The 22,541-nt window shown below is 44.3% G+C and overlaps 1 protein-coding gene across 1 annotated transcript; it reads right to left on the bottom strand.

Moving 5' to 3' along the window:
* Window positions 1-1,399: 1,399 nt before the first annotated feature.
* LOC126541263 (tetraspanin-6-like) lies at window positions 1,400-21,271 on the bottom strand. The gene is made up of 7 exons (XM_050187968.3): window positions 20,967-21,271; window positions 18,966-19,154; window positions 16,331-16,504; window positions 14,406-14,540; window positions 11,114-11,197; window positions 7,613-7,693; window positions 1,400-5,106 (listed from the first exon to the last, which is right to left on the bottom strand). The coding sequence occupies exons 1-6, from the start codon at window positions 21,042-21,044 to the stop codon at window positions 7,625-7,627; spliced, it is 729 nt and encodes a 242-aa protein (XP_050043925.1). The 5' UTR covers window positions 21,045-21,271; the 3' UTR covers window positions 1,400-5,106; window positions 7,613-7,624.
* Between the last annotated feature and the right edge of the window lie 1,270 nt (window positions 21,272-22,541).

Raw genomic sequence — 22,541 nt, 5'->3', positions numbered from 1 at the left:
GTGCTGGCGCTCATAACCACACTACTATGGCCCGACCTTCTTGGGATTTGTTTATAATTATAGATATTATCCACCAGGAATGTTCTGGGAACTTGCGAAATTATTTTTGTTGCACACGCGCTGGGAAGCCGCGCTGCTCAGCCCCGCCCTCGAGGATCAACTATGGGCCGTCCAGCGGGCCGAGGATGCCGCCAGGACCCACGAACTCCTGGCCGTCACCTAGGCGGGACCTTTGGCCCTCCCCACCAACTCGCAGGGCACACAATAAAGTTCTTTCCTCCTCCTCCTCCTCAAGCTGTCTGTCGATCCATCTCGGAAGAATTTAAATGAGATGGCTAACGCAACTGCACGAGGACTTACTATCCGTGCACTACACGGCCAGGACCATAACAACATACAGGAGGAGAACAGGGACCAATTATTTGCATACAATGAAATCATGAAGCATTACTACATGAACAGAAGGGAATTCCCAATGGCACATGCTAAGCTCAATAGAGCTCAAGCGGCGACTGAGATTGTTACAGACAATAACTTATCAGAGTCTAAACTTTATTAACAAGCTATATCCAGAAAGAGAGGTACCGATCAATTGTGAGAAGTGTAATGGCATCATTACTCTGGTTTGGCAGTGTCCTGTGTCTTTCACAGACTGTGACAACGAAATAGACTGGTGGTGACGAGTCCTTAACAGTGGAGTTCCTTTAGATCAAGTACAGGCCATCCAGAAGACCCACGATACGGCGGTAAGGTTAAACCTTGCTGTCCCAATGTGGGAGCCACCTGTGTCAACCTAAGGGTTGATCTCCAGGAGCTGAATAAAGTTCATATCATACCATACCATAAGATCTCGAATTAACGAAATTCGCGATTTAACGAAGTTTTGCACTGCAAGTACAACTTTGTTATATAGAAGTTCGACTGTATAGTATCTCAAATTTTTTTCCGAGACAAGTAGTCAACAACATGAACCACGCCGATGCATTGCTCTCGGCACTGCGTGTGCTGGCGCTCGTAACCACACTACTATGGCCCAACGTTCTTGGGATTTGTTTACAATTATACTAGATAATATCCACCACCACCAATAAAAATAATTTCACCAATTTGTAAAATTATTGTTACTGCTCAAGCTTTAAAATCTCGAATTTATGAAATTCGCGATTTAACGAAGTTTTGGGCTGCAAGTACAACTTTGTTATATAGAACTTTGACAGTATAGTATCTCAAATTATTTTTCGGAGACGAGTAATGAAAACACAGTGTTAGATATTTGCCCTAAAGACTGCCACCATGAGAGCAACAATTATAATTTTAGGGCAACAATTACACAAAAGTATACACATGTTCAGCTCATCCTTAGAGAAAGACCGTTATATAAATCAGACAAAGCAGAATGTGCTGTTAAAGCATTTTATTTTAATAGAAGCAAGACATACACAGTTACCAAGCTGAAATCGAAAAAGATTTCCAGAATGCTTACAAACCAATAAACCAGCCACAGATTTTTGTCATTGACCCCAATTCTGTCAAAAAGTAGAAACCTCAGCCATCCATCTTTTCTTTGACCAATTAACAAATGACCAAATACCATAAAAACCCACACATCAAGACAGCTTTCTTTTTACTCTCCTGTAACGTTTACCCTTTGTGCTATATGAGAATAAAGACAATTGTTAACCCTTTTACAATGTTCTAAATAGTAGGAACAAATGATTTGTTTAATTAGAAACAGAGGGCACCAGAAGCTTCATGAAAAAGAACAGAAAGTGTGACACGAACGTTTTCATGATGCAAGCGCTATGTGTATCCCGTGCAGACAAGATTTTTTTTTTCTTCTCTACTACCACTGTACTGTCTCTTGCATTAATGTTCGAGATGTATAATATGCAGGGTTTTATGGTATCTTCACGTAATCGACAGTTGTATCTACAGCACGAGCTGTTTTGCCTTCTTCAGTGAAAACCAACAAGTGCCAAGGGCAGAAGTGCTTAATGCGTACAGAGAAAAACAATACCAAAACAGGCATTGATGCACCAAAAAATAAAAATTAAAAATAAAAGATTCACAATCCAACACTACCAGGCTACAATTAAGACAGACTAAGTATCGAGGCACGAACACCGGGAAATGTAACAAGCACGACTCTTGCGCAACTCCTAGGCACGGTGAGCAGTGCAGGAGACCACTGGGCACGAGATTGAACACTGCGTACCCCGCATTGCACAACATGATGACCAGCTGGAGTGACTTGTGTGCAGCACTCAGTGCGTGCACATATAAATGCAATTGAAGCAGAATGCAGCAAGTTGAGACCAATAAGGTTGCTTAATAACTCCGAGGCAGAAATATTGTGCTGCTAGGACTCCTCGAGATTCCATATTGTATTTGCAGAAGAAAAAAAAATGCAACTCCAACCACCGCGATAAATATACAAGGTAAAAAAAGAGTCACTTTTTGTGGTGTGAAGATTATGTAAGTAAAAACACCACCAATCAAAATTTTAAGATGGTCTGAAAACAGCTGCAAGAAAGCAGAAGATGCCAGTCCCTTTTAACGGTGGCCACAGCCCTGAGTACCATGGTAGGAAATTGTGGAAGAGCCATGAGCTGAGGCTCCTACATTTAGCATCACTTGAGAACAAGCTGTTCACATGCTTATTGAACATGTTGAAATTTGAAATTCACAAGAACTGTTGAACATCTTTGTGGCCTCAGCATGCGGCCAGGAATGTGACCACACATTCTGCACCGATATTTACAAGCAGAACAATGTCCCCCTCAAGCAAAATGAAAGAAAACACCGAAATTGCTTTTCAGCAGCCATGGTGGCTTAAAGGGCCCCTCACCAGGTATGGCCATTTTGAGCTGACAAGCGCAGAGCATACAATGCGCGATAACGATCGTGTCTGCAAAATATTATGTCGCTATGCGCCATGGAAAGCTATGAAATTTGAAACCGAACGCCGTTTTCACTTCTCCTCGTGGCTGCTATGCTCCAAGTCGGAGGATGACGTACACATGCTAGTGCGCCTACGTACACGTGTTTGCGCTGTGACGTCGCTCGTGGTAACACGTGACTTCGAGAATTATTCAAGCCAATATATGTTATTTGTCTAATATGTTGCTAGAATCAACGAGTTAAAGCTTAGAGAAATAATAAAACACAAACTGAATGTCTACATGTTTTTGTTTTACATCGTACTGCAGTAAGAAGGATGTACTTCCGTTTCGTCTGCTTGTTCCCATGTCATGCAGTCGGGTGCACAGACACCGAAACTATGTTATTTTCTACCGTGTTCCAGCGCGGGATCACGCTCTGTGATCCGCTTGTGTCTGCCTCAGTATTCGTGTAACAGAGACTTGTGTCACTAGTGAGGTGTCCTAGGGCACAGCACGCAAGATCGTGTGCTGCACAAAATGAGACAATCACGACAGCTCGCATGTGACGCCGTCAGCGGAAGTGTGTCGCGGCACAAAAAAGTGAAGAGAAAAAAAAATGAAGGCGGGGCTCGTGACGTATCCATCACGCGATCCTCGAGGTCCGGTATGGGAGAACGCAGGGAAGGAATTTTTCCTGTGGAGGTTAGATGGGGCAAGTGGAGAGAGCGTCTATGTTTGCGGTGAAGCTCACCTTCTGAAATCATCGGTTTGCGACACTGAAATATTTCTATCTCGGCTATTAATGAGCTGTGTTGAAAAAATTTTACAGCAGAATGCTCCCTAGAGGACACGCAACAACTTCCAGCATATAACAAATATTTGCTACGAGGCCTGGTGAGGGGCCCTTTAATGCATGAGACGACGTGCCCCTACCTGCACAGAAGCGTTCAATGAAACTTTATGCTCAACAGGAAAGCTTTGCAAACTAAGATTTCATATTTGAATTCATGTCAAACAAGTAATTGTTGTTTAAGAATCACCCTAAGAAAAGTTCGCATCATTTGGGTCTTATCTTGTCCCTAAACAATGATTGTCACCCATCTTGCGTGCCTTTCCTTTCTTTAAAGCTGCAAATCTGGTACTTTCAGGTCAACAACGGTTTGCATGTTATTGCGTGACATGGCATTCTTGAAAGGAAAGTAGCGAGCACAGAGTTTTCAAGGAAACACAAGCAAGACAGATGACGATTAATGTTCGGGGACAAGAAGTACCCAAAAATGTGTCAATTTTTTTTGGGGGGGGGGAAGTTATGAATTCGATGTTCTCTTTCATATAGCTCACAGCTACACGTACCAATACGTGACTCCATGCATGCACCTACACTCCAATTTTCGTTGCACACATGTTTCAAGAGCTTCTGCAAACACTTGCACTATGTTAAGTACGTACAGGGCAGGACGGCAGCACAGCAGCCCTGTCGTGGCCACGGCAGAACTTGCCAGTCCAGAGCCGTGCCTCTCATGCAGTGGGCAGCTTCTCCTTCCATGCAACTGTTTCAAGGCTGCCAAGAGGGGCGCCCAAGTAGTTTCACAAAAAGAAAGTAGGCGGCTTTGAAGTGCTGCAAAAGCAGGCAGGGTCAGGGCTCATTCACACCGGCGACTCGCAGAGGCTGCGTGACCATGTCGGTCGCAAATGGTCGCTTTGGTTAAAAACCAAATGTTTTGGGTCAGTCACTTGCTGCTAGATTTTCAGTTGCGTGACTGCAGTTGGAAACCTACTAAACCAATCAGCGGCACAAAAGCAGGACATTGTTATTTTACATGGTGATAGCGGGTGAGCGACACATATTGAGAAACTTTTGGTGTGGCAACAAGTAGGCTAGGTTTGCCGGTATAAACATCGGTCGCCGTGAGTCGCTCTTTGGTCGCTAATTGAAGTCAGTCACGCGACCTTCCCTCAGTAGCCGGTGTGAATGAGCACTCAGACGTGACCGCGTACAGTGTGACTGAAGAGTGTTGTGCAGTCGTCCACACGCTGGCCGGTGCTCTGTGTGTGCCTGGAAAGCTGCATGGGCCCACCATTCGTCTGGAACAGTTTCAAGATTCTGCGGGGAGATGCGAAGTTGTGCCTAGTGAAACAGTGCTGGCCACGCCGTGCGTGGTGCCAGTGCAAGAAACACTGTGGATCCACTGTTGTGACATTGCACCAGACGGCGTGCCCCTACCTGCGCACATAAGAAACGCAGAGCATCAGGTTAAAGGAAATGTTACAAATAACATGCGCGGAGTGCATCTCTGCTGCAACTAGCATCAAATCCCTGCTTGACGAATACAAATTCAGTCAAATTTCCGGCACAACAACGTTTTTGTTATTTCTCATCTGCATTCATCATTTCAGTTTTCTTTTCTCTTCTATATCTCTGACCATCCTAGTTTCGTGCAGCAAGAAATCAAAACAACATCTGCATGAGAAGTAAGTGAAAAATACCATAAAATCCCATGTATAATACGAACCCACATATACCGTAGTACAAGGTGAAATTTTTGGGACGCGAAATGGAAAAAAAAGTTTTATCCGCGTATAATATGAGTTCGGAAAACTCGAGGAAAACATTTATTTAAATTGCACTTTGCACTTCAATCGCTGTCTTCCTCAGCTGCGCTCTCTTCGGATAGTTCCTTGTCGAACATATCTTCCCAGAGGTACTTATCCTCTGTCCCATCGAGTGCGTTCGAGATGCCACACTTCTTCAATGCGTGACGCACAAGGTACTCTGTTATGCTGGCCCGTGCGTCCACAATCCTCTTGCATAGTGTGGCTGGCAAAGCCCGCTTCAGCCGCCCAGTCGGCATCACTGCAGGCTCACCTGAGCGCATCCAATCTGCGTAACACCGCTTCACTGCGCTCTTGAACGGCTTGTTCATGCAAAAATCTAAAGGCTGCAGCTGAGAAGTCCCACCTGGGATAACGACAAGTTCAGTGCCGGATTCGCGCAACAGCCTCTTTACTGAGTCGGCCAAATGGCAACGAAATGCATCCAGCACGAAGATGGACGGGAACGACAACAGTGCACCGAGCTGCTTACACCAGACGGACTTTATCCAGTCGAGCACAAGATTCTCGTTCATCCAGCCTTTCTCATGGCATCTCACGACCACATTTTTTGGCAGCTCCTCACCTTTAGGCACTGTCTTGCGCTTGCAGATGACATAGGGCGGGAGCTTGCATCCATTTGCCGTGCACAATAACATGACGGTAACTTGCGTTTTCTCATTGCCAGTGGACCGGACATAAACTTGTTTAGAGCCCTTTTCGTGCACGGTGAGGGGATGTCCCGATAATGGCGTGTCCAGATAAACTGTCGTTTAGTCAGCACTGCCGATTTGCACTAGCTGGAAGTTCTTGGACTTGCGCAGCGAGATAACGTGGCGCTGGAAAGCCACAAGCAGCTCTTCGAATGATTCGGGCAGCTTTTGCGAAATCGAAGTTCGGCAGCGTAAGGAAAATCTAGCACGGCACATGTAGCGATAAATCCAGTGTTTGCTCGCCTTGAAGGCGGAGCTCGGTAGCCCTTTTTCTCTTGCAAGCTCCTTAGATTTTGCCTGCATAAGCTCCAAGCTCACAGCTAGATGCGCGGCTCGCTGTTGGCATATGAACTCCGTCAGAGCAAGTTCGATTTCCGGGAATGTCCCACTCTTCAGGCCGCGAAAGCTTCTTCGCATTCCGCTGCACGTGAAAAGGGCTTCCTTCTGTTGACGCACTCCATGAATGCTTGCTTCGTTGATGCCAAACTGCCTCCCGGCTGCACTGTTGCCGATGTCCTGTGCAGCTAAAATAACCTTTCTCTTGAAAGCAGCCGAGTACTGTTTTCATGGTCCGGACATCTTGGTTCTTCAATGCGGAATAAAAAAGATCCACTTCTTGAAGCGTGGTTTGCACGTGTACTGCCAAGGTGCACACTCAACAATAAAGAAACCAAGCCGTAGCCATGCAGCAATAAGGAAGCCCAGCCGTAGCCACGCAGCAATAATGAAGTCAAGCCATAGTCATGCAGCAATAACGAAAACAAAACTTCTAGCCCAAATTTCTGACTGAAATTTTTGTTCGGATACACATATGCTATGAGGTGAAAATTTGGGACGCTAATAATAGGAAAAAAAACTCGTATTATATGCGGGTTTTTATGGTACATCCAAATGAGTCAAGGTTAAGCAAGAAATTGTGGACTCCAGACGAATTTTGCACAAATTTGACTGGCTGTTTCGCACGCCAGCGTGGTCAGTCGCCATCGCCGTGATTTTCAGAACGTAACTTCAGCACTCTTTTCCTGGTAGGAGCATACATCGTTATCATACATGCACAAGAAAAAATGCAATAAAATACTATTTGCCGCACCTTTCGAGAGCTCTCACTAGCTCTTCAAATCATCTGACATAAATTTTGTGATTGTAACATGCACACTAAAGTGAATCATCGAAAAGTAACTTTGTGAATATTTTTAATTCCCTAACTAGACCTTGCGATTTGTTGTGCCACTATTGTTTACCTCCTCAGGTAATCCACCTGAACAGGACATGTTGAACTATATGTTTCTTGCAATTTTAAAGAAATCTCTTTGAACTAGAAAGAAAGACATGTATACTATGAGAGGGTTTTTGCTCGCAAAGGCTGCTCTAGGAGCCACGTGACACATGCAACACATTATAAGTGCCCATCAAAAGGCCTCATACCTGATAAGGCACTTAGACACGCTCGTACTTGGCCTTGTTGATATTTGAGGCCAGACAGAAGGACAACAGCACTCCAACAAGCTGGAAACAGCAAGAAAAAAAATATACGTATTTTCTCACTGTTCAAATTTCGCCACTAATTTTTCTTTACGCTGCAGGTAACCTCAAGGGAAGTGGCAAATTCACAGTTAAGCATCCTAATTTAATCATGATCTTAGCAATGGGACAGCAATCTAAGTGCAAATGCGACGTTTCCACAGCACAATATGCAGCCCACAAAGCTATCGGCAATCAACAGCGCAAAGATCTTAAAGGGCCCCTGAAACACCTTTAAAACGCAGTGAAAAAATGTTGCCGAGCTATCGTACGTGCTGCTGTGAACATGCAAGTGAAATATTACTGCAATGCACACAGGATAGAATTTACTATATACCGTATTTGCATGATTCTACCATGCCACTGATTGTAACACGCAGTTATATTACTGCCCAAATATTAAAAAAGCAATGAACTTGTTGCTGAATCTACTTCAAACATCAAGTAACGAAACACGAGTTGACGCGTACCGTGTTGGAGCGATATTACGGAGAATACAAAGGCACACAGCTGAATCTTAGCGGCTAGTGGCTATCAGAGTCCGACGACACCTCCTTTTCGCTGTCTGCCGAGAAAGTCATTTTCAGTTCCATTTAATGCATTAGCAAGGCCTTACTTGTGGAGACTCTCGCAATGATCATCTGCGGTAGGGCATTCCATGCACAATGTACCCACCTTGCGATGTCTCCGAAAGTCACTTTCTAGCCACACGTTCGATGAAAGTGTGGCTAGCTACCTGGCATTGAGCTTTTTCTTTTTTAGTAAGAATCAGTTTCATTTTTGATCTTGAGTAGAATTGGTTAAGATTGTAATGCGCATGCAAATTTGAATGCACCTTTTATTTTTAAAAAGTGTGCATTAGAATCGTGCAAAAATGGTATATACTGTCAAACACAGTGAAAAATCGGTTGCTCTCGCGCTTCCACAGTGTTGCCATGCAGTGTCATCGAAAGTAGCTGGCCCACCAGCACTATTGGCTGATTTCATGATGATGAGAGCACTCTCAGTAATACGCAATTGTTAATTTTGATTTAAATAAATGAAAAATATATATATCTGCGATCTCAAAAAGACCGGCAAATAATTTCATCCTTGCACTGCATGCACCTGTGTCTGCTCCATGTGGCCAACTCCAGCCAGCTCATTTGGTTCATCTGTCAGCCGCTGGGAGCTCGCAATGGAGGAAGCGTTTGATGGTGCATGGAACTGCAAGGTTGTTGCATGCGCCAAGGAACATGGCAAGCGAGCAGCCAGCCACAACTTTGGCATCGACGACAAGTGCATATGTCAGTGGTTGAAGCAGATAAAGGAGCTCGTCACAATGAACAAATTGAAGACTGCATTCTGTGAGAAAGCGTGCAAGTGCAAGATTTTGTACAAACGTACTGAGTCGTTAAGAGTAGCTCCTTCTGATCATTAATTGATGCATCTAAGTGCTACGTGTAAAGTGTGTAATTTATTATAAGATTTTCAAAATGTACATCGCTGCCAATTGCAGCACACTGCTCAGCGTAATTTTCAGCCGCCTCTACCCATATGACGTAAACCACCCAATTGATGTCAGTAGGGCCACCTATCCGATTGGCTGCCCAGGGCGCGTCATCGATAATTTTTCCACCTTTATGGTGAACAAACGATGTTCGTAATAGTTAGAATGCTAGTTAATTTATTTCTATAAAAAGAAAGTAACAAAAAGAGAATGCACAAGAACAATTTCACACTACACTTAAGCACTTCCGGCACACAGCAAGCGTCGTCTGCTTGTGTTACAACATGCTCCGTCTTGATGAGAGCTCCGCAGTCAGTGTCGGTCTGTCTTTCCGTGAGCACCATGAATCGCCTTTGTTGTGCTGTGGCCTGCAAGCGTAGCGACTGGCAATATGTCAAGCTGCGACATTTTGTCCCTTTGCAAGGCAGCAGACAAGTGGAGTGGTTGCAGCGCATCTGACTGTCACTATCCGATCGGCGCCAGAATTTGTGTGTTTGCAGCTGTCCCTTTAGACCGGAGGATTACTACCACAATAGCGTTTCGCGAGTCTGGTATTCGGGTAAACGCAAACGAGGGGACAAGGCCTGGCCACGTGACCTTGCCGTTTCACGGGATGAGCAGAAGCGCAAACGTGAATGATGTGCACGGTGCAGCCACCTGGTGGCACAGAGCTCAACCAAACACAGTAGCAGTAACGAAGTGTATTCTTCTTTGCTGCTGGTGTAAATTTTTCGCAGGAGCATAATTATTAACATGCTGTTTTTGTAAATGTTTAAAATGTTTTACACTTGGTTAGAGCAATATTAGCTCTTTGTTTGACTGGTTAAGCTCCACGCGAACAGGAGGATGGACCGTGCAGACCGATCAGGCCACTCGTGTACGTCTACGCTAAAGTTGCATTATCAGCTTGAGTTTATGCCTCCACCCATCCGCCGAAAGGCCCAGCCCGCCTGTGGTTACTGGAACACCAGACACATTCGGCACTGCGACAGAATGCGCAAGGCATGCTGCTTCAATAGCTCTCGCGTAGGGTCGACTGCCAAGCAGCTGCCGGAGAGGTTGGAGAGGCTTCGCGCGCGCGCTCCTAGAGAACCGGAAGTAGACGACACGACGTGCCATCGTGACGCAGAGCCAATGAAGGCGGAGCTTAGCACCAATCACTCGGCGAACGAGTTGAGGAGAAAATGCATGGCTATGGAGGAGGGTAACTTGTAATCATCCGTAGCTCTCTTAATATGAGACGCTTCACACAAATTGTGCTGCGAATGATTAACTTTAGCTGTACCCTACGCGTCTGCAAAAATTGTCTTAACCATTTCAGGGGCCCTTTAAACCAAATGGCCCAGTCCCGTGTAAGGACCGTATCTTGTCGAAACTGCAAAAAGAAGTGGAACCCTTACATGAGTCTATATGGTACTTCTTTAAAATGCGGTCAACAACAAGCTAACACGTCTTTGTGATCTGCTAGCCTCCTGGTTAGCTCGGATGGCAAAGCGATCACGCCGGAAATCCCAAGTTCATTCACCGGACCAGGACAAGTTTTTCTTCATCTACCAAGCTCTCTTTCTTTCTTCCTTTGTAGTGTTGTGCTACTGCTGGTGGATGACAATTCTTTCCAGCCATACGCAAACTGGTATGTACTCTGCCAGCCTAAGGCACCACCTCTTTTGTAAGCTGCCTTTATGCTTTTCTATGCCCATACAGCTTAATTTTTATGCACCAAAGAATAGTATGTGTTTGTAGGGAGTATAGACTCCATAGTCAAGCCTTTCTAACGGCTTTACATGTGTGCCTCCAAGCATTTCTGTTATGTGGATAAAGACTCGATATAATTTGATTTCATATTAGTTTTCAAGTGCTGGCAAAATCAAAGAGGACAGAAGATGGTGTTGAAAGCTTTCTATTTGTACCCTCACCTGAAAGAATGCAAAGCCGACAGCACCACCTGCGACGGCACTCAGGTTTGTGTCCAAGAAACGAATAACCTTCACGTAGCAGCCCTGCAGAAACAACACAGTCCACACACAAGTTTCACCTCAATCTGCTCGCCACTGGTGGCACGTCTCCAATAGACACCAATCAATAAGCGAGACACACACACAGTGCATGCAGCTTGCTTTTGCAAGAAAACACAGGCCAAACAAGCTTGAACTGCAAATATGGACCAGCCATATTTTAATACTTGAAATTAATTGGGTTCAGCGCTATACTTTTCCAACTTATTTATAGTTCTTTGTCTACAAAGCCGCAGCTAAACGATTAAAAATGTGCTGCGAAAACCTAAAAAATGTTTAGCTTAATGACAACATGGTGGTGGAACAATTGCTGCATCACATGCGCCACAACAATTGCATATCAGCTGTCTCACTTCTTTCTTTATTCTTTTTTTTTTTGCCAACAACGTTCTGACCAAAGCATATTGAGCTAAAGATGAGATGGTTGGTCACAACAACATTTTACATATACTATGAGCAATGGTGCTGGATTTACAATTACAACTATTACAAAGTGATCTCACTAGCATGAAAAGTGATTTCCACTTGTCTCCAGACAGCAGTGGGAACTAAAACGTAGCATATGAATCTGGTGTGCTAAAGACCCCTGTGTGCAACGGGGCAAGCAGGAAGAGCTTTCAAAACAAGTTGGTGACATCTTACAGCAGAGGGGTTAACATGTGCAAATATACTATAGTATTTCCTCCTAGCATGCTAAATGTGACAACTCGGTGTTCCTGAAGTGGCCCTGCACTTACGTAGAGCAACTGACACAAATCTGGAACCTTTTCAAAAGTCCTACCTGCAGGTGCACATCTCAAGTTCCTGCAACTGACCAATGAATTGTGTGCCACTTTGCTATGGCACCGTGGGAAGTAGCACTTAGGAAGGAAAGTTCTGGCTCCTTAGCCGTTATTACCTATACAAGAGAGACACATGATACAAGTTTTTCTCCACTGCAGTAGGCATGCATCGTTTACTTTCTTATCCATTTTGTCAGTGCCAGAGCACTTTATGTTCACTCACCACAATACAAGTACCGTATGTGCACAACTTGCAGGCTATTATGACTCTTCCCTCCTATTCATAGCATTATCAAGAACAGAGAACTCAGCAAACAAGTGGATTTGTATGTGGCTTGTAAATGAAAGCTGTGTGTAGTACACTACCCCTACTATCCTTCAGGCAAAACTAGTTGCATAGTGCATAGACAGACTTCTATTAATTCGACTCAAATTAATTTGATTTTTTGGTAATTTTGATCCCAACTGAAGGCCCTGGCCGGCGCCAAACTTTTGTTATTTTAATCATTAAATTAGCCTTCACTGGATAATTCCAACTTGGCAGGTCGTCATGCACACACCCGACCCCAATGGTGATTGCAGTCATGACTCCCATAGTGGCAGTGCTTATTAAGGTACAGTAAATGCATCAAGCATACATCTCTCGTTAATAACACCTATTTCTGGTCTGCCTTACAAACATTTTAAAGCAGAAGCAGTTGCTCACGATGAATTATTACAATGCTTACCCAATTTTAAAGCACTCTTTCTTTTTAAACAAAATTAGTCCCAAAATTGCTTGGTCAGAACAAACCGCAGTCCCAGCGTTCAATTGTGAGAGCCAGCTTAGTCAGCATCATCACTATTAACATCACAGGATGGCAACCATGGATGGCGACAGAACAATTTTTCTCGCATAGCATGACGACGACGTGCCGCTTTCAGTCTGGGCCGGTATTTTGTAGCGATGCCTTTTCAGATTCTATGCTTTTTCAGGCTTTTCGCACTTGGCAACTGGTCAGAGCAACTGTCTGCCCACATTATCAACGCAATCAGGCGGCCGTGTGTGGTGGATGATAAGAATAGCATAGAATAAGGCATTGCCACAAAATAGCGGCCCTGGTTACTGAAGCAGATTCAAGCGATAACTTATTTTACATGCTAAACTAGTGGCAACAAGTTGAGTCATATGTTCTTGGCATTCACAAGAATTGTATATATGAATTGCAGAGAATTGTAGGACAAACTAGCGAAGTGGTTAGTCTAGGCATGCATGACAATCCCATTTGCAATTGTTGTGGAGTCGTTTAATAAATACAGACTGTCAAACGCGCTACAGACCATAGGAAGAACAACATGCTGTGGTTATTAGCCCTTTCAGCACAATTGATGTACCAGTACGTTTCCACATTTCGGTCATGCCAAGTTCCTTTTGACCTTCTTTTTGTCAGATAGGAATGTGAGGATCACACCAAGAGAACATTTACCATTAAAAAAAAATTTATTATGGGGTTTTACGTGCCAAAACCACTTTCTGATTATGAGGCACGCCGTAGTGGAGGACTCTGGAAATTTCGACCACCCGGGGTTCTTTAACGTGCACCTAAATCTAAGTACACGGGTGTTTTCACATTTCGCCCCGATTGAAATGCGGCCGCCGTGGCCGGGATTACGGTGGGTAACATTTACCATTATCCTTGTCAGTTCTTATTTTTTTTTTTTTTCATTTCTTCGCAATCAAAAGTACACTGTTGTGTTCGTTTAAAATACCCAAGAAACAAACATAAAACTGAAAGGGTTGATAGACAGTGACACAGTGATACCAGAGAGTGAAGGCAATGAACATTAGGTAAATAAACTTCCCTTCTGTGAGGGTAAAGTTAGCTGATTTCGTCTTTCTCTCATTGCTAGAGTTGGAGGCATGCTATGTTTTTTCTCCTGAAATGTCGGGTGCGTGTTCCAATTTCTACGTTTAGAAGCTCTAATGTCATGTCATGTCTAGGTTAGTCTTATGCTTCAAACCCATAAAAAAGTGGGTGCACATTCGATTTGCAGACATATTAAAATTGGGGCAAATACTGCTAATGAATCAGTAACACATGTGTTCTAGCATTTTTCCTGCCTCTTGTTTACTTTTACCTGCCAGATAATTTAGACCAACTTCGTCAATACCGTCAGGGTCAAAGGAAGTCAACTGTACTCTTAATTTTGGTGGCGAAGCACAAAGTGGGGTTGAAAAGGTGCAGAGGTAAAGAAGCATTGCGATGAAAACAGTACTATGCACTGTGGCTTAGCTGTTCACTATGTACAAACTCAACAACATGGATCACAAGACTGCCACCACCAAGCATCTATCTGTCACATCACAACTATGGTCGAGTCTGTGGCAAAGCTAACTGGGGGGAGCAGATTGCAGGGATGCACATGGCTACCTCTAGATGCAGAGTGGGATCTTCTGCGTTGCAGATGGCACGGCTGGAACAGCAGCTCTTGGGGTAATGGTTGTTTTTCTTGTAGAAATCAGTCTCGGCCCAGTCGTCCGGATTATTCAGGCCACAGCATGTCAGCTGCAAATAGATTTCATGCTTAAAGTATCATGCTCATGCAGGCCCATGGTTAGCAAAAAACCTACACACCACTGAAGATGAGAAAAGCAGCACAAATGAAGTAAGAGAAGGAAGGCAACGCTCATATGCCAGCACGTTTGCTTTGCTGCTGTTGCAATGAAGTACCCCTTTCAACTATCAAGAACCATATTTTCTGGTTTGTAAGTCGCATTTTCTTTATGAATTTTTTGTCTGTGCGTCTTGTAGAACGGTGCGAATTATATACAGTCAAAATCGAATTGAACGATATGGCCACACCCTTTGTATTGAGTGTTCATCAAATGACACTCCACTGCGCATCCCCTTCTGCCATGCACAGCAACTACACTTCATTGCACTTGTTGCCGTTGTTGCTGTGCACTTCGCGTGTGTCATCGCAGTCTTGCTAACCATGGCGCCGCATGCAAAGAAAAGTCGACGAAGTGACGACACGAAGTTCAATCTAAGTGCAGTGCAGTTGAATTTGCAGTGGAGCATGGAAACCTAGCAGCAGGGAGGGAATTAGAAGTTGGCGAGAAAATGACTGACACGAAGCCTCCAGTGTGCTCCAACAGCAAATCGGAAGACGACAGTGATGTGTCAGTGGAACTCCAACCTGAAGTTGCCGCATTGTTTGTAAGCAACTCGGAGGAGGACCACTTCGATGGTTTTGACTAGGTAAACACCGTCACGTAAGCTATCAATAGCACTGTTCATGCTATCGGAGTACAGTGCTTCTTAAAGCTATTGCGTAGACTTTGGAAGGCGCTTTCAAGCTTGTCAGCACTGCCTACCGCGGGATGCATGCAGAGGCAGCAGCCGCTGCAAGCATGTATTTTCGTCACACCTGCTCATGACCTGACCCTCAACGAGTTTTTAAATCTTTTACCGAATGAACAGGTGCGTCTTATACACTGGTGCGACTTACACAAAGCTGCGACTTATCAACCGGAAAATATGGTATATCGAACCTCGATGTGCTCAACACAGATATAATGAATGATTGAATACAATGTAAATGTAGAATGTTTCTCAATGGTGTCAATGTGTAATGAATATATGATTATAACAAGTATCAGGACATAACAAATGCAATTTTCTTATAACAAGGTAACAATATGTCGAGGAAGCCTGTTTGATTTCACGATGTCAAAAGCTATTTCACTTATGACTTGCTTACTGCTGCTGCAAAAAGAGTGGTTGGCCATCAGCACTGTGTTTTCTTTGCTTTGCTTCCACTTCACCTTGAGTGCTACTGTTTTACCCAAGAGTAAGTAGACTACAAACTGGCTCAGTTCAGTATTATATCCACACACTCCACTCATTCTTTTGGCAGTGCTGAAGCTGTTTCTTCTCACTGACAGATATGCAAAGGCGAAGGCCTATCTATTAAAAAAGCAGGCTCTGTTTCGTGGGACGGACAAGGTCTTCAGACAAGAGACACAGCACATCTTCCTGGCGTTAACTTAGAACAAGCAGAAGTTACTTGCTCACCACCAGCAATTGCTCGTCCCATACTTCGTTTTCCTCTTATTCCTAATGAGAAACACTTCCACTCCCGGCCTGAGATGTGCCTTAGGCGCAGTTCTTAAATGTTAGAACTTGCGCAGTTCACGGTTTTGTCAAAGTTGCACTACAATAAATACACATTGTGTGCAACCATAATGTCAACAACAGGTGGCCTATGCGCACATCGCACAATGAACAGCCTGTAGATGGTTAATTTATGAAACATCAATACAAGCTTCTACTCTGACAACACTGGCACTTGCCTTGTCTTGGACAAAGTCCACTGTCTCATCAGCCATGCCACCATTGCCGCTGTAGTGTGCTAGGGAGGAATTCATGCCACGGCCGATGCCCTCGCGCACCTGCCGGATGTACATGTATCCCACTATGCCAGCCGTCAGCTCCGCCACAAAGACCAGCACCAGCAGAGAGCCAAACTGAAACAACCAGAACTCGCTCAGCATCGTTCACCCGTTCCATACTAAACAGTTTTAAATCATAGGCATATGCTAATCACTCCAGAACTACTTAGCATGACTATTATAAAATTTATGGTAAAAGCTTTGTTGCTGTGTTAAAACAAAACAAAAAAAGAGAACAAGATGAGAACAAGAGAGAAATAATTATCTGAAGTGTACAATCCAATGACAGATTTTCAATGTTCATCCTTAATATATATAAACAAGGAAACTGCATGAACACAGACACTACCAACGTAGGTTGTCTCAAACTCACACAGGCAACTGCTAGACAAAGGCCATATTCATAATTGATCACTTTTGTAGATAATTTCACTTTTGCATGACGCCTCACTGCAGTGACAAACATTCTGCCCACTGGCTTACAAAATTATCAATCCAGAATACAGCCCCAATAGCACGCCATAAAAGTTATTCATGTGTCACAAAATCTTTTTACTGAGGTCTTACTTCATGAATGTGAATTATCACCAAAGGTGGCAAATAGCTTAATAAAATGGAATTGTGCAGAAACCATTGACAATGATTGCCAACATAAGCGAATTGCCGAAACGCTTCTAGAGAGCTAATCGTTTTATTAAATGAATGACACACTAGAAGACATATAGTATTTATTGCAGTGAAAATATTTATGCAGTGTTTGTTGTTTCATTGCGTAATTGCTTAAGCAACGCATCTATTAACCAGTTCATCTTTAGTGCAAACGCTGGAGTGTAAGTCGTCCTGCAGCTTCCAGGGGGAAAGGCGCGGTAGGACAAGAGGAGGTATGTCTTTCCCAAGCGCTCTGCCACAGACACCTAAGCCTTCAGATGACACAAAACTCTTGTGCAACTCCATGTACGTCTCTAAGAGTTAATAGGTGGCATTCAGCGATAATGATGCCCCACAACTTGGTTGCATCAGACCACATGCCCTTTGCATCCGTTCCCTCGTACAAGTGGTGAAAGTTCAACCACCACCATATACCAAAGGCTGCAACAACCAAAGAAAGCTATTCACTTTAAAGTATGTAGTTTTAATTCTTGTGCCCGATGAGGCACGCATATGATCAGCAGGGACAGCTGCAGCACCTATAACAAAGAAACTTAATCGACTGAGCAGCAGTGCGGGCAACAAGTGTTTCATTCTTCGATTTTAGTTGTTTCCTGACACATTCTCTTCCAAGTATGGAATAGTCAAAATATTTATAAGCTGAGGCCAGTTCCTAAAATGTTCCATACATGGCTACATAGAAAATATTTCAGTGCGTGCTTTCGCATCAGCTACAACATTATATCAGCCTTGGCTTCTCTTCCAAAGGAACGGACTCCTTTCAAGGTGCTCACACCTGATATTTTGCAACTGTTTCAGCACAACCCCACCAAGTGCCAATACTGTTATGTCACCTGCTCAAAGATTTGCCAACAAAAGTGAGAGGAAGCAGTGCGACTAGAATTAGCCCTTTAAAGTTATGGGGTTTTACATGCGAAAACCACAATCTGATTATGAGGTACACCGTAGTGGGGGACTTCGGATTAATTTTGACCACCTGGGTTTCTTTAAAGTGCACCTAAATCTAAGTACATGGCTGTTCCTGCATTTCGCCCCCATCAATATGCGGCCGCCTTGGTCAGGATTTGATCCCGCGATCTCGTGCTTAGCAGCGCAACTCCAAAGCCACTAAGCAACCATGACGAATCTAGAACGAGTCAAGTGAACCAAGTGGTTACAACCATAGCTGACCATTTATTTCCCAATGAATACAATTATGTAAAGTGCTTACGAAAGCAACAGTGTAATTTCATATTGAAGAATAACACAACTAAGTGACACATAAAGAAGGTAATGCACGTATTCCAAACACCTCTAAACATCCATGTGAAATATATCCTGTTTTGCTGTACGCAGCACCATATAGCAGCAAACCAGCAAAGTCTGCATGATGTCACCCTCCTACAGTGTGGCCTCTGAGATGTGTAGAGTGCCGGTATATGCGAACGCTGAGAATCCCTCACTGCCTGCGGTCATTTGTGGTGCAGCATCAAAGAGTGCAGCTGCTGTGCTTGAGGAACCTGTGTGATGCAGGTTCAGTTCTGCCCAGTACTGAAGAAATGTTAAAGAATTTTTTTTTTTTCACTCAAGAGCGACATAAAGAGGCTAGATAGATAAACCCAAAGTGGCTGAAGTAGGGTAAGAACGCTATTCGCATTAAATAATCAAGCCCTTTGGATTCCTTTATTCTTCTCGCTCAAACCTTTATCCTGTGCCATGGTTGAAGAAAGCATCGCAATATGGCGCTATTAGAACTGCTACTGATGTTGACACCTACAGCATTTAATAAGCTGTACCACATTAACCTACAGACATTCTAGTCACTCTAATGGTCAGTAATGAGAAATCAAAAGACCATTTAATGCCCACCAGTGTTCTGTGCACTCACAATGTACAGGAGAACAGACTGGCCCTTGGCTGTGGCCACACAGGCAAGCACTGCCACCAGGAGCACAAGCAGGCCAGTGGCAATGAAGAGCAATGGCATGTGCCGGTTGTAGTCGGTCGAGAGTTTCAGCACATGGTACAGTGACACGTTCATCCATACACCGAGGATGAGCAGCACCAGGCCCGTCACCTGTCAGTGGAAAACGCAAGCATTGGCTCACACATTCACACAAGGGACTCACAATCTGTACCTGCGCACACTTCATGCGTACCTATGCGCAGTACTGCTGCAGCATCCATGGGAGCTTTCTCTAGTCTCTAGTGAAATTTTAAGGGGGTTTCTCTTCAAGCTAAAAAAGCAAAGCAAACAAAGCGTTCTTTGCAGGAAGAAATGAAGCCGAACACTGGTGAATGTAAAGACCCCCCCCCCCCTTTTCTTTTACTGGAATGTGGGCACTTAAGCGGGTATTTCAAGCAGCATGTTAAGTGACTTTAAACAGTACACTGGACTAAGTGCAATATACACTTGCCACTTTGCAATATGGCTGACAATGACATGCAGCCGGTATTACTTGTTTAAAGAAATTAACATCTCATGCATGCTAGTTGCAGCGGTGTGCTAGGTTGGCAAAAGTACCAAGGCAGATGTAGAGTTATTAATAACCACAGCCAGTGCTCTCCAAAATCACTACAAAAAATAAAATGTAGGTCTGACTTATGTTTCATTCTACAGAGTGTTTCAGCAAACACTTTCAAAAATTTTTAAAAGTTGCCTGTCACAGGTAGCACAATTTTAGTCCATGAGCTTGCCTACTCAAAGAGGTGGATATTACTTGCACAAAGAATTGAAATGCGTAATCGAAACATTAAAAAAAATTCACTGATTCAGTTTTTAACTAGTTACCTTATGGCACACATTCCACTTAACAAATTCTAGCCGGTGAGACTGCAAGGCTATTGAAAAGAACTGTGTGGATGACACCATTTACGAGATATGCGCTGTCAAACTTGCGGTAGAAATGCGCTTTTGTTCCACTTACTTTCTTAACAAAACATAGTTTATGCATAGAGGCACAAAGTTAACTGGAACGCCAATGCATTTCTCCGCAATGTTCAGGAATTAATACCTGAAAACTGTGTCATCCAGAGAAGTTCCAAGTGGATCCGCTTTAGGAGCTCCCTGGCTAGAATTTGTGAATTGCAACATGTGCCATATCTAGTAATTAGTTAACACTTAGTTATTTTTTGTAAATTGGTCGATTATGCATTTCATTTTTTTTTTTTGCAAGTAATGTTCGCCTCTGCGAATAGACCAGCTCACGGACTAGAATTGTGATATCTGCCACAGGCAACTCTGCAGGCAAACTTCCGCAAAGCGCGGACGTTTCAATTCTGTCCTGGTTGCAACGTCTGAGGGCTGCCACACACGGCATATTTAGGTAACCTCGTTGCTGGATTATCTTCACGTTTTATCTTGGTCACGAAAATGAACCGAAGCTTTTGGCACTACGTCTACCAAACGCAATTCCCGAAATACTTTGGTTTGTTTGTTAAATACGAAAGGTTTGTGACCCTTAATAGATCGATGGAGAACGCTCCAATGTTACTTGTATTCCATGATTGAACGGTTTGGTTTCCCCCTCTGGTAGCGCGCGGAAGTGAAACCTGTAGCTGTGCAGACGCGAAATTCTTTTTCCGTCCCGCAATATGGAAGTCTGATATGCGGCACGTCAGAATGAGGCTCCAATGAGACAAATAACATGGTTCGCCATGAGAATGGGAGCACTAGTCCCGAAGACGCCGAAGCCCACTACACTTCGGCATTTCCTGATCGAGCATATGGCGCTGCAAAAGGCGCACCGAAATCCGCTGGGCACCTGGCCCAACGAATAACAGCGCGACAGAGCAGCACAGCAAATCCGCAGTTCCATGCACATAGTTTCTTCAAAGCAAAGAGGTTACAGACAATGATGGTAAACAAAGTGATCCGGGCTTTACTTACGCCAAATATTATATTGAACGTCATGAGCAAAAACTTCATGAGGTTAATACAGCCTGCTGTTTGCATTAGTTTTCCCATCGTGGTGCCTCTCGTCCCACGTCGACGACTCTGTGCTCGTGTCAAGTTCGCTCACAGTCACTCACAAGTGATGCAGCAACCGCAGTGGTATTGACGGTATGACGCACGAGCTCTGCAGGCGCACAACGAATTCAGAAACAAATATAACCCAGCGAGCGCAGCGGCAACAGCAAAAAAAAGAGTCGGTCGAACCACTCCTGAGGCCCTGACGCCTCTTCCCAGCTGATTCAGTAGGGAAGTACAAAGGAGTTTATGAGAGCGAAACTGGCGAAACCATCACGTTCTATGGCGCACCCATCGCATCACTTATTTTATTTCCGCAAAGGCTTTGTTTCGGTTTCGTTTCTTGTGTCTTTTGCGTCACTGCGCTGTTGTATGTGCGGGCGGTGCGGGCCACTGGATAAACATCCTCGTGGTTCGCTGGATGCATAGAGTTTCTCACTATGTGTAGTGAGAAATTCTATGGCTGGATGGATACAACTTTCTTGTACGTCCGGCAAGGTTTAACGCGACCTCTGGGCTCAGGTCTGCTCAGTTTGTATAGGTGTTCTGTGGGGGAACGTCAAGGCCCTGCACTCTTAATTAGGCAAAGTTATACACCCTTTGGCTTGCCCCTTCTGCCACACAACGATAATCGTTATCCGCCTTCATGCGTTTCCTTTCTTTAACGCTGCGAGCCCGGTACTTTCCAGTAACGAACGGCACGCGCGTTATCAGCATAGAACAGTTTACACCCTTTGGAGTACCGCTTCTGATAACGCGCGTGCCGTTCGTTACTGGAAAGTCCCTGGCTCGCAGCGTTAAAGAAAGGAAACGCATCAAGGCAGATAACGATTATCGTTGTGTGGCAGAAGGGGCAAGCCAAAGGGTGTAACTTTGCCTAAGAGTGTGCCTGGCCCTGCCTCAACGCCGCCTCACGGGCTTGCTGGACTGCCCACGTTTGGATTCCGAGGTCTGAGCTGCGTAGGTTGGCTGGATGATGCTGTAATAATTTGGACCGTATTAAGGGAGCTGTGAAGAAGTGCCCATACGACGGAGATGAAGAAATATATACCACTCGTTTCAGCACCTTAATAATAAAGAAATGGAAATGAAAGTGGACGGAAAGATAACGTGTAGCCGCCGGTGACAGCCGAACTCACAACCTCCGCATTACGCCTGCGTTGCGCTATCAATTGTGGACGGAGTACAACACTTAGCAGTTGCACACTTGGGGGTGTATATTTGTCCCACAACGCTAATCGTCATCTACCTTGCTTGCGTTTCCTTTCATGAAAACGCTGCGCTCGCTACTTTCCTCTCGAGAATGTTACGTAATTACGCGCATGTCGTTCGTGACTTGGAGGTACCTAAAGTCCCTTTATGAGCTTTGTCTAGGGACTTTATCTAGGAAATGCGAGCAAGACAGATGTCGATTAAAGTTGCAATGTGGGACAATTAAGATACGGCCCAAAGGGTATATGCAGGCGGGCAGTGAACTTTATTAAGGTCCTGAGG

Source organism: Dermacentor andersoni, chromosome 2 (genome assembly GCF_023375885.2).
Source record: "Dermacentor andersoni chromosome 2, qqDerAnde1_hic_scaffold, whole genome shotgun sequence".
Classification (NCBI taxonomy): domain Eukaryota; kingdom Metazoa; phylum Arthropoda; class Arachnida; order Ixodida; family Ixodidae; genus Dermacentor; species Dermacentor andersoni.
This window is presented reverse-complemented; position numbering and strand designations above follow the sequence as displayed.

Bases quoted from the DNA above. Each gene is read 5' to 3' on its own strand.
- LOC126541263 (XM_050187968.3), bottom strand. From the start codon at position 21,044: ATGGGAAAACTAATGCAAACAGCAGGCTGTATTAACCTCATGAAGTTT. The intron at 14,541-16,330 runs GCAAGTGCCAGT...ATCTATTTGCAG, and splicing joins TGGACTTTGTCCAAGACAAG to CTGACATGCTGTGGCCTGAA. The intron at 11,198-14,405 runs GTAGCCATGTGC...TTGTTTCTGCAG, and splicing joins ATCCCACTCTGCATCTAGAG to GGCTGCTACGTGAAGGTTAT.